Consider the following 12,220-nt stretch of genomic DNA (forward strand, 5'->3'; position numbering starts at 1 on the left):
TGCCCAATTGTCCCTTCCGAGCGCTTAGTCCAGGGCTCTGCACAGAGTAAATGCTGAATAAATACTATTGAATATCAGTGTTAAGCGGCCTCTGTCATGGGGCAGGACTGGTCTCTCTGTGGCCCAAATGTTCCTTCCAAGCGCTTAGACCAGGGCTCTTCACAGAGTAAGGGTTCAATAAACACTACTGAATATTAGTATTAACCGGCCCCTGTCACTGGGCAGGGTGGTCTCTCTCTGTTGCCCAACTGTCCCTTCCAAGCGCTTAGTCCAGCGCTCTGCACACAGTAAGGGTTCAATAAACACTACTGACTATTAGCATTAACCGGCCCCCTTCATGGGGCAGGGCTGGTGTCTCTCTGTGGCCCCACTGTCCCTTCCAAGCGCTTAGTCCGGTGCTCTGCACATAGTAAACGCTCAATAAACACTATAAAGTATTAGTATTATCCGGCCCCCTTCGTGGGGCAGGGCTGGTCTCTCTCTGTGACCCCACTGTCCCTTCCGAGCATTCAGTCCAGCGCTCTGCACCCAGTCAGCGCTCAATAAATAGGGTGCAAGGACAGGCCCAGGCCGGCGCGCCCCCGCGAGCCCGGCGGGGCCCCGAGGCCGGGGAGCGCGCCCGCAGCGTTCCGGGCACCAGCACGCCGGCGGGGAGGGGGGCGCGTCCCCGGGGTGTCCTCCCGCTCCCTGGCCCGTAGGGGTCGCTGTGTGGGAGGGCGGGGGTGCGCATGCGCGGGCCCGGGCCGGGCTCTGGGCGGCGGCCGGCGGGGGCTGTCGGGGCCGTCGGGTTCTATCGCGACCGTCGCGACTGTCGGGGCGTGTCGGGCCCGGCCGGAGCGGCGGCCATGGAGGGCGGCGGGAGGAGGATGAAGCGGGGGCTGGTCCCGCTGCCGCCGGCCCTGCTGCTGCTGCTGTCGCCGGTCCTGCTGCTGCTGCTGCTGCTGCTCCCCGCCCGCGCCCAGGAGTCCCCGCATGCAGGTCAGACCCCAGCCCCCACCCACCTGCCTCCTCCACGCTGTCCTCCGGGAACCCCGGGACCCTCTTCCCTCTGGCCCCCGCCGCCCCTGCCCCCTCTGGCCCCCATCCCCCTGTTCGCTCTGCACCCCATCCTCCTGTCCCCCATCCCCCATCCCCTTTGTCCCCCATTCCTCTGTCCCCCATCCCCCGTCCCCTCTGTCCCCCGTCCCCTCTGTCCCCCGTCCCCTCTGTCCCCCATCTCCTCTGTCCCCCGTCCCCCCATCCCCTCTGTCCCCCGTCCCCTCTGTCCCCCATCCCCATGTCCTCTCTGTCCCCCGTCCCCCCATCCCCTCTGTCCCCCATCCCCTCTGTCCCCCATCCCCTCTGTCCCCCATCTCCTCTGTCCCCCATCTCCTCTGTCCCCCATCTCCTCTGTCCCCCATCCCCCGTCCCCTCTGTCCCCCACCCCCTCTGTCCCCCATCCCCTCTGTCCCCCATCCCCCGTCCCCTTTGTCCCCCGTCCCCTCTGTCCCCCATGCCCCCGTCCCCCATCCCCTCTGTCCCCCATCCCCATGTCCCCTCTGTCCCCCGTCCCCTCTGTCCCCCGTCCCCTCTGTCCCCCGTCCCCTCTGTCCCCCGTCCCCTCTGTCCCCCATCCCCCGTCCCCTCTGTCCCCCATTCCCTCTGTCCCCCATTCCCTCTGTCCCCCATCCCCTCTGTCCTCCATCCCCTCTGTTCCCCATCCCCATGTCCCCTCTGTCCCCCATCCCCTCTGTCCCCCATCCCCTCTGTCCCCCATCCCCCTGTTCCCTCTACACCCCATCCCTCTGTCCCCCATCCCCTCTGTCCCCAATCTCCCTGTCCCCTTTGCCCCCCATCCCCTCTGTCCCCACATCCTCTGCCCCCTCTGTTCCCTTGTTCCCTCTGCCCCCCCACGCCCCTGCCCCCATCATCCCATGCCCTTGTCCTCCCATCCCCCCATCCTCCCGTGCCCCCGTCCCCTCTGTCCCCCATCTCCCCGTGCCCCATCCCCTCGTCCCCCCCCCGTGCCCCTGTCTCCTCTGTCCCCCATCCCCCCGTGCCCCTGCCCCATCCCCCTGCTCCCCATCCCCCGTGCCCCTGTCCCCTCTGTCCCCCCTTGCCTCTGTCCACCCGTGCTCCCGTGCTCCTGCCCCTCACCCCCTGTCCCCTCTGTCCCCCCAAGCCCCTCTGCCCCATCCCCTCGTCCTCCTGCCCCCTGGCCCTCTGTCCCCTCTGTCCACCCGTGCTCTTGCCCCCATCCCCCTGTCCCCTCTGCCCCCCAAGCCCTTCTGCCCCATCCCCCATCCTCCTGTCCCTCTGTCCCCTCTGTCCACCCGTGCTCCCGTGGCCCTGCCCCCCATCCCCCCGTCCCCTCTGCCCCATCCCCCTGTCCTCATGCGCCAATCCCCTATCCCTCCATCCCCCCATCCCCCACCACCCCCCCAAGCCCGAGAGACACCCCCCTGCCCCCGCCCCCAACTCCCAGTCCGGGGTCCAGGGTCCAGGGTCCGAGACCTTTTCCTTCCCTTCCCAGCCCGGCAGGGCCCGGTGCCCACCGCTCCGCTTCCTTCGTTCATTCAATCGTATGTATCGAGCGCTTCCTGGGTGCAGAACCCTGTACTAAGCGCTTGGGAGAGGACAATTCAGCAATAGAGAGAGACCATCCCTGCCCAACAACGGGCTCGCAGTCTAAAAGGGGGAGACAGACAACAAAACCAAACAAGGAGTCAGCCATCAATCTCCACGGGCACCCACCTTCCCCCCCGCCTTTCCTCCCTTTTTTCCTACCGACAGCCCATTCCCTGACTGACTGACTGATTGATCGATCCAGCGATCCATCGAAAACTGACTGACTTATTGATCGATCCAGCGATCCATCGATTGGGACAGAGCCATTCCAGACTTGGGAGAGCGGCCAACTGTCTGACGGCCTCCCGTGGCCTAGCACTTGTTGCAGGCCAGCTGTTGCCTCTTTAAAGGACGCCAGTCACAGACATCTGAGAAAACACACACATACGCACACACCCACCTCCCTCCCTCTCTGAGACCTGGAGAACCAGCATCCTGGCTCCGCCACCTGTCTGCTGTATGACCTTGAGCCAGTCACTTCACTTCTCTGAAGCAGCACGGTGTAGTGGATTGAGCCTGGGACTCAAGACGCAGCTAAACCCTCTTTTTCCCCTTTTCCCTCTGCTCCTCCACCTCTCCCTTCCCATCCCCACAGCACTGTACTCGTCCGCTCGACTGTATATATTTCCATTACCCTATTTATTTTGCTAATGAATTGTACATCGCCTCGATTCTATTTAGTTGCCATTGTTTTTACGAGATGTTCTTCCCCTTGACTCTATTTACTGCCATCGTTCTTGTCTGTCCATCTCCCCCGATCAGACCGTAAGCCCGTCAAACGGCAGGGACTGTCTCTATCTGTTGCCGACTTGTTCATACCAAGCGCTTAGTACAGTGCTCTGCACATAGTAAGCGCTCAATAAATACTATTGAATGAATGAATGAATGAAAGAAGGCCCTGGGTTCTAATTCCGGCTCCTCCACCCGCCCGCTGTGTGACCTTGGGCCGGTCACTTCGCCTCTCTGGACCCCAGTTCCCTCATCTGCAAAATGGGCATTAAGACTGTGACCCCCATGTGGGACTGGGACTTTGTCCAACGTGATTTGCTCGCATCCACCCCAGCGCTTAGTACAGTGCTTGGCACATACTAAGCACTTAACAAATGCCATCATTACTACTCTTATTCTCTGGGCTTCAGTGCCCTCATCTGTAAAATGGGCATTAAAACCATGAACCCCCGTGGGACGTGAAACGTGAACCGTGCCCAACCTGATTAGCTTGTATCCACCCCAGCCCTTAGAATGGTGCTTGACATGTAGCAAAAGCGCTTAAATGCCATCATTATTATTATTATTATTAATATCGTTATCACCCCAGCCTGGCCTCTCAAACCAGTGAGCCCTCTTTGCAATAGCGTACTTACTCATTATTTCCTCTCTCCAGTTACCAAGAGATTCACAAATGGGCGGGGAGTAGATCGGGAACAGATTTCTCTTTTGCCGGTGTTTTTTTTTTTCCTTTTATGCATGTAATCTGGGAGAAAACATAGGCATCCAGCCCTTCTGCCCCTTTGGACAGAAAACTAAGATTTAGACCTAGCGAAGAGATGAGCGATTGAAAAGGAAGTTGAATGGAAGTGGTAGGTGGCTGAACCAAGTAGTTTTTGTTGCACAAGAATGACTCTTGCACAAATGAAATCATTCGCAGAGCATAAATAGAAAAGGAAGAATTGCCAGGGTTTAGGAAACAAAAGCTAGGTGTAGAGTTCCCTATTTAGCTAGAGCTCCGTTTAAGGTTTCATCTTCGGAGGTGCACTTTGTTAAAACTTTGTAAAACAGGCTAAAACTGATGCAGGAAAGCGCAGTTATTTTTTCCTTTTCTTCAACCTTTAGTTTGTGAGATCTTTGAGAGCAAGGACTGACATTCTAGTGTACTCACCCGAGTATTTAGTACGGTGTCCTGCGCCGAGAAAGTGCTCAATATACGTTATCGATTAAAAACCGTACTGAAGCCACAATAAAATTTTATTTTATTGGCCTTTTGAAATGCATTACTTTAATAATGCCTTGTGAGATGGTTGTTAGCGGGCTCGCTATTCTTGCCAAAGGTGAAGCCGTCCTTGTTTCTGGCGATTTGCCAACTTCGTTTCATCTTTTAGTTCCATCACCACTCCATTTCTTCCTTCCCTGTCACTGTTGCTTGCTATCCTAGCAGAGAAGTCCAGAGGAATTTCAGGTTTGTTATTAAAACAACCCGAGATTTTATGTTATAACCCAGAAGGAGAATTCAGTGGGTGAAAGCTTAAGTTAGATCCTTAGTTTTACGTAGCGTCTTTCTCAAAAGGAAGCAGCGTGGCCCAGTGGAAAGAGCACGGGCCTGGGAGTCAGAGGACCTGGGTTCTAATGCCGACTCCCCCGCCTGTCCGCTTGTCTGCTGTGTGATCTGGGGCAAATCTCTTTATCTATCTGTGCCTGTTACCTCATCTTTAAAATGTGATTTAATACTGGGAGCCCCACAGGGGCCATGAACTGGTGTCCAACTTGATTAGCTTCTGTCCAATAGAGCGAGAGCAGCGTGGCTTTTTGGAAAGAGCACGTGCTTGGGAGTCAGAGGTTGTGAGTTCCAATCCCGGCCCCGCCATTTGTCAGCTGGGTGACTTTGGACAAGTCACTTAACTTCTCTGTGCCTCAGTTACCTCATCTGTAAAACGGGGATGAAGACTGAGCCTCACTTGGGACAACCTGAAAACCTTATATCTCCTCCAGCGCTTAGCACAGTGCTTGACACATAATAAGCGCTTAACAGATGCCATCATTATTATTAGAGTACGGTGCCGGGCATGTAGTAAGTGCTTAACACATGCTATTTTTTTAAAGGTTGTCAATCAGTGGTATTTGAGGACCAACAGTGAATCATTCCGCACCTCTCATTTAATTGTTCGGGAAATCAGCAGGTGTAACTCCTACATCCTCCAGACCTAAGAAATACATTCCGAAGTGACTCATTCAGCATTCAAACACAATTCCCTTATTGCCATTTGCTCGTGTTGGTTGTCGGAGAGAAGTTGAAAATTGATTCGTAGGATTTATTCCTTTGTCCGTGGAGATGAATGAAGTGAATTGTGAAATAGAGATTGTGGATCTTTGGACATTGTTGTGCCCAAGAGGTTAGATGTGCTAAATTTAACCAAACCCCAAATCTTAAATTAACTGAAGGCAGCGACTGCAAAATTTCTGGGTGAAGGAACTGTGTATAAGAGAGTGGCAGAACTCTCTTTTGTGGGGGACAGTGGGGGTTTGCTAGTCTTTTCTGATTCTCCAGACACGTTTTCGTTAAAGACTTAGAGTGCTTTTTAATCTTTTTGCTTCTTCGGCATTCACTCTAAGTGCACCCTTACCTTTGGAAGCTGTAACCCGTAGGAGAGAAAATAGCAATGCACCCAGAATGGAAAACTGAAACGGTAATTAGAGGGATGTAGCAAATTTTTGACTGGAAAGGCTAAGGATAATGTGTCACATAACTACTGTGTCTCTACAGAAGGGACCCATCGTTGGGACACACTGCCCTTAGCCTTTCAATAAAATATATAGAGTTGTTTACTCAGCAACGCCAACAATATTTGTCTAGCCTCTCCCTTATGGGAAGCATAGTTACCTAATCACCTTCAACTTATCTCTTAATGATTAAGGACCATGACTTCAAGCAGTGACCTAGATAATTTGAAAGGTAAACAATCTTGTTCTAAACGTGTTGTATTAGAACAAGACAGAAATAAAAAAGGATGTGGAAAGCAAATAAGCCCTTATTTATTAAACATCGCCGTGTGTGGGCCTATGCAAGGAATAATAATAATGGCAATAATTAATACTGTGGGCCAAGCTCTGTCCTAAGCTCTGAGTAGACAAAGGATAATCAGCTCCCACATTGGGCTCAGAGTCTAAGTAGCAGGTAGAACAGGTATTGATTCTCCATTTTGCAGGTGAGGAAACTGAAGCACAGAGAGGTGAAGTGACTTGCCCAAGGTCACACAGCAGACAAGTAACGGAGACAAGTGGCGGAGGGGATTAGAATCCAGGTTCTCGGGCTCTCAGGGCCACACTCTTTCCACTAGGCCACGCCAGTTCTACGTGATGCCTCACGTAGAAACGTAGCCAAAACGTTTTAAAGGAATATTTCCTCCCCAAAACCCACCTGCCTTTCCTGACTGGGCTACTTGACCCCGAGGATTTAAAGTATATCCTAGGCAGGTTCTTCTGTTCATTGACTTGGTAATGCCAGAGTCTCTCAGGGATGGGAGGATGCTAGACAGTGTTTTTAGAATTCCGATCCCTGCAGGAGAACATTGTTCTCGTGGCCTGGGATTATCACTAAAAATATCCAAAACCGCATTGAGATTTCCCATTGTTGTTTGCCGACTGCTTCAATTAGAGGAGAGGCAGCAAGGCAGGAGGAGCAGCATGGCCTAGTGGATAAAGCACGGGCCTGGGAGTCAGAAGGACCTGGGTTCTAATCCTGGCCCCGCCACTTGTCTGCTGTGTGATGTCGGCCAAGTCACTTCACTTCTCCGGGCCTCAGTTCCCTCATCTGTAAAATGGGGATCAGACTGTAGACCCTATGTGTGACGGGGACTGTGTGCAACCCGAATAATTTATATCTACTCCAGCGCTTAGGTCAGTGCCCGGTACATAATAAGGACTTTACCAATGCCGTTTTTAAAAAATAATGAAAAAAGTTAGAACCGTGGATTAGATTCCTTATGTATATAAGGAATCTATATAAGATTTATATTTAAATATATATATGTTATAAATGTTTGCTCATTTGTATATATTTTTTATTACCCTATTTCTTTTGTTAATGAGGTGTACATCCCCTTGATTCTATTCATCGTGATAATGTTGTCTTGTTTTTGTTTCGTTCTGTTTTGCTCTGCCATCTGTCTCCCCCGATTAGACTGTGAGCCCGTCATTGGGCAGGGATTGTCTCTATCTGTTGCCGAATTGTACATTCCAAGCGCTTAGTACAGTGCTGTGCACATAGTAAGCACTCAATAAATACTATTGAATGAATGAATGAATTCCTGATGGAATTATTATAGTGTTCTGTTAACTGAGTTAAGACCAGAGCTTTGTTTTTTTTAGCTTTTGGAGCTCCCGAGCTAAGGAGAAAGCCTAGATCTACTCCAAATAATAATGTTGCTTTTTGTTAAGTGCTTATTATGTGCAGAGCACTGTTCTAAGCGCTGGGGGAGATGCAGGGTAATCAGGTTGTCCCACGTGAGGCTCACGGTCTTTATCCCCATTTTACAGATGAGGTATCTGAGGCCCAGAGAAGTGAAGTGACTTGCCCACAGTCACCCAGCTGACAAGTGGCAGAGCCGGGATTCGAACCCATGACCTCTGACTCCCAAGCCCGGGCTCTTTCCACTGAGCCACGCCGCTTCTCTATAGTATATAGAGAAGTAATTTCACACCTCAAGGCTACAAAGAGTTTGTGTGTGAGCCTGTCTTCTGTACTACTTTAGTGTCGTGACCTGTCCGCTAGACCGTAAGCTCATGGTGGTCAGGGAATACTTCTACCAATTCTGTATTATCATTCTCTCCCAAGTGCTTAGTACAGTGCTCTGCACACAGCACTCAGTAAATATGATCGATTGTAGCCAAACTTCTTCTTGGTCATGTTAGTTTTTCCCTCCCTTTCTCTCATTTTTGTTATAAGATTCAGCGTCCTCTGAATTTACATGTTGTCCACGCCATTTTTACTTTTTCTGCAAAAGTAGCTTCTAGATCAACAAGAGAGAGTTTTCAAAAGATTTAACGCTTACATTATGTTAAAGGGAAAACTGATTTCATCAGAAAATCTAATCGTCTGCTTGCTTTTGCTTTCCCGCTGAGTGAGTTCTTTCAAAACTGTATCACTGGTGTGGTTAAAAGAGGAAAATCGGAACACCTGAAAGTCATGGGATTTTGAAAATCAAAAGATTTGAATGAGCAGCAATGGGAAAACTCGCTCGTAAGAAATACAGAGGTGCTTTATGTCAGAGATCCCATGCTAAATCGAAGTCTCATGATAAGATTAGATGTAATGACTTCCCACGATCGAAAAATCTACTCCGGGTTTATCATTTTTAGGAGGGGGTGGGGAGAAAGCCGTGAATAAAGGGTGGCAGTGTTCCTTATTTTTGAAGAAAGACAAAAGGGAATTATGTTTTCTAATCCGTGGAAGGGAGGAAGAGGAAACCGGAAAGGAACATTTTATTTTAGAAAATGGCACGAGCATTTTAGTTGTAGTAGTCAATGTTTGATTTTGAGAAAAACATGTAGCTTCTTGCTGTTCTGGATGTAGATTACTAAGGAAGTACTCCTGACTTTGTCATTTGTTACATGGTATGTAAGTGCAGAATTGGAAATTTAATAGCTCTAGTGCAATGACTCATTTGGGGTTGTAATCATTTAAGGATGTCATACAAAAAAAAAAATCACCTGCTCTTTCTCTCTCTAATGACAAATACATTATCTGGGAAAGACGTCGAAAGGAGAATGAAAAAGTCGGTCTCAATCTTCCTCCTCCCGACATGACAAATTGTCCACACAGGAAAGTTGTGATCCCAGTGTTTGACGTAGGACTGAACAAAAGGGGAAAGAGTCGTGCTGGCTAGTTATTAGATGTGGGAGCCATCTGCCAGGTGACTGTCTGGTAGACGGAGATAGCTGGGATTTATATGCCTCAAGCTAAAACGAAAAAATGGGGATTCATAAAGAAGGACATCAGAAACCACAGTCTCTGATCACGAGCTTCTAGACTGTGAGCCCACTGGGGAGGGATTGTCTCCATTTGTTGCCGAATTGTACTTTCCAAGCGCTTAGTACAGTGCTCTGCACAAAGTAAACGCTCAGTAAATACGATTGAATGAATGAGTCAGAAGAACACAAAAATGAATACTAAATATGAAGCTATGTCAAAAACCCCTCCTGGTTGGGCTTTTTTAGAAGATAACTCACCAAGTGACTGAATCAGCTTCAGTTGGAAAACGGTGGGTGGTCTCTAATCTGTAAGATATGTATAAGGTATCCATAAGGTATACCATATAAGGTATTTAGTGGTATGTAAAGTAGGACAGACGTCCATGCCAATGCCTCAGACGTGGACTTTGCTCTTTTTTTTCTGTCAGGTTCATTTATCAGACTAGATAGAGCACGGGCCTATGAGTCAGAAGGACCTGAGTTCTAATCCCGGCTCCACCACTTGTCTGCTGCGTGACCTTGGACAAGTCACTTAGCTTCTCTTGGCCTCAGTGACCTCATCTGTAAAATGGGGATTAAGATTGTGTGCCCCATGTGGGACAGGAACTGAATCCAACCCAATTTCCTTGTATCTACCCCAGGGCTTAGTACAGTGCCTGGCACATAGTAAGCGCTTAACAAATACCACGATCATCAGACTGACACGTTTCTGCGCCCTCCCCCCCCCCCCACCCCCATGTCGGAATATCGGAAATGATTGCCTCTCTAAATATTTACTCCCATTCCCAGCGGCTGTTGACAAGATATGGAGCAATTGGAGCCCCTTAAGTGGAGGGTAGATTGGGGAAAGTTTCACAGAATCTAAAATGTACTGATTCAGGGTCAGGGACCAAGCGTACGAGATCGAGCACGGCCCTGGGAGTAAGAAGGTCATGGGTTCTAATTCGGGCTCTGCCACTTGTCTGCTGTGTGACCTTGGGCCAGTCATTTCACTTCTCTATTCTTCAGTTACCTCATCTGTAAAATGGGGATTGGGACTGTGAGTCCCACGTAGGACAGGGACTGTGTCCAAATCGATTTGTGTGTATCCACCCCAGTATGGTAAGCGCTTAAGAAATACCGTAATTATTATTATTAGGGACAGATAGGTAGTGAAAATGTCTCCTAATAATAATAATAATGATAATAATGGTGTTTTTAAGGGCTTACTATGTGCCACACACTCTACCAAGTTCTGGGGCAGATACAAGTTCCTTTCCCACATGGGGCTTGCAGTCTAAGGTGAACAGGCAAAATGCCACACTGTTAGTATTCTTCTCCTAAATTGCTTGTATGTGGCCTATTGTTGAAAGAGGAACTTAGGTCAATATGAGTTCCAATACTACTTTAAATGTTGTAAACGGGTAAATATTAATAGATTGATTTAACCAGTGCCTAGTTTCAAGAGATAAAAGAGGTTCCTTGTTTCTCTTGCTTATCTGTAACTTTCGGACACCTACCCCCTGTTTCTCACTTTTCTCCATCTATAGCCGAAGATACATCTGGCTAGTGACTGCATAAATGTAATTAACCTTGTGCATTAAAGCAGGTACGAAACAGCATGGCTTATTGGAAAGAGCATGGGCTTGGGAGTCAGAGGTTGTGGGTTCTAATTCCCGCTTCGCTACTTGTCAGCTGTGTGACTTTGGGCAAGTCACTTAACTTCTCTGTGCCTCAGTTCCCTCATCTGTGAAATGGGGATTAAGACTGTGAGCCCCACATGGGACAACCTGATTACCTTGTATCTATCCCAGTACTTAGAACAATGCTTGGAACATATTAAGCGCTGAACAAATACCATTTTTAGAGAAGCAGCGTGGCTCAGTGGAAAGAGCCCGGACTTGGGAGTCAGAGGTCGTGGGTTCAAATCCCAGCTCTGCCACTTGTCAGCTGTGTGACTGTGGGCAAGTCACTTAACTTCTCTGTGCCTCAGTTACCTCATCTGTAAAATGGGGATTAACTGTGAGCCTCACGTGGGACAACCCGATGACCCTGTATCTCCCCCAGCGCTTAGAACAGTGCTCTGCACATAGTAAGTGCTTAACAAATACCAACATTATTATTATTATTATTATAAAGATTGTATTTAATGTGATTTGAATTACCCTTTTTTGTTTATTGGTAGAGTCTTTGAAAATGAATGTTTACCCTCTAGTTGTAAAGTGACTATTCCATTAGTTACCTAATTAGCCTGTAGGTCCCTTTCATCAGTAGAGAGAAGAAACTGAATAGCACAGTAATTGACTAATTGGGAAAGATTTTCTATAAAAATAAGAGTTGGAACGGTGCTGAAGAAAAGGAATGGGGATTGTATTGGAAGTTGAGTAGGCATATATTAGCAGTTGGAGTATTTCTATAAGGCCACAATCAATCAAACAATGGTGTTTATTGAGCGCCCATTGCATGCAGAGCCCTTGACTGAGCGCTTGGGAGAGTACAATATGATGGAATTGGTAGACTCGTACCCTGCCCCCAACGAGGTTAGAGACACAGAAGCATGAACAGAATGCCGATTAATTCATTTAAAAAGAAATACTCAAATGTTTTATGGGTTACTTCCAGTTCTTTGCCTTTAGCCCTACTTTTTTAAAAATGTGACTATCCTATCAAAATGAGGAGGCAGAGATGACTCTGCAGCAGAATACTGTTTGAGAACCAATTTGCTAGAATGAAAGATTCATAATACTCCTTTGCATGCCTTAGTATTTCAAACTAAATGCTATATATATATGAATGATTCTGATTTATTTCTCCTGTTTTTTCATAGCGTGTTCTCAAAACACAAACAAGAGCTGTGAGGTGTGCCTGAAGAATGTCTCCGTAAGTAACATCTGAATCCCACACGTGACCCTGGGGCCCTTAAAATTGTTCATTCATTCGGTTGTATTTA

At 48.6% G+C, this 12,220-nt stretch overlaps 1 protein-coding gene across 3 annotated transcripts in view; it reads left to right on the top strand.

Moving 5' to 3' along the window:
- Positions 1 to 767: 767 nt before the first annotated feature.
- The window catches only part of LOC100075874 (PTTG1 interacting protein), a 30,816-nt gene continuing 19,363 nt past the window's right edge, over positions 768 to 12,220 (top strand). For 2 of the 3 annotated variants that reach the window (XM_029069203.2, XM_039912535.1), the window contains exons 1-2: positions 768 to 978; positions 12,098 to 12,150. In XM_029069203.2, coding sequence (XP_028925036.1) covers positions 846 to 978; positions 12,098 to 12,150 — 186 coding nt within the window. In that variant the 5' untranslated portion in view covers positions 768 to 845. The remainder of the gene's footprint in view (positions 979 to 12,097; positions 12,151 to 12,220) is intronic. The other variant, XM_029069202.2, reaches the window with a different exon arrangement.

This window comes from Ornithorhynchus anatinus, chromosome 7, assembly GCF_004115215.2.
Source record: "Ornithorhynchus anatinus isolate Pmale09 chromosome 7, mOrnAna1.pri.v4, whole genome shotgun sequence".
NCBI lineage: Eukaryota > Metazoa > Chordata > Mammalia > Monotremata > Ornithorhynchidae > Ornithorhynchus > Ornithorhynchus anatinus.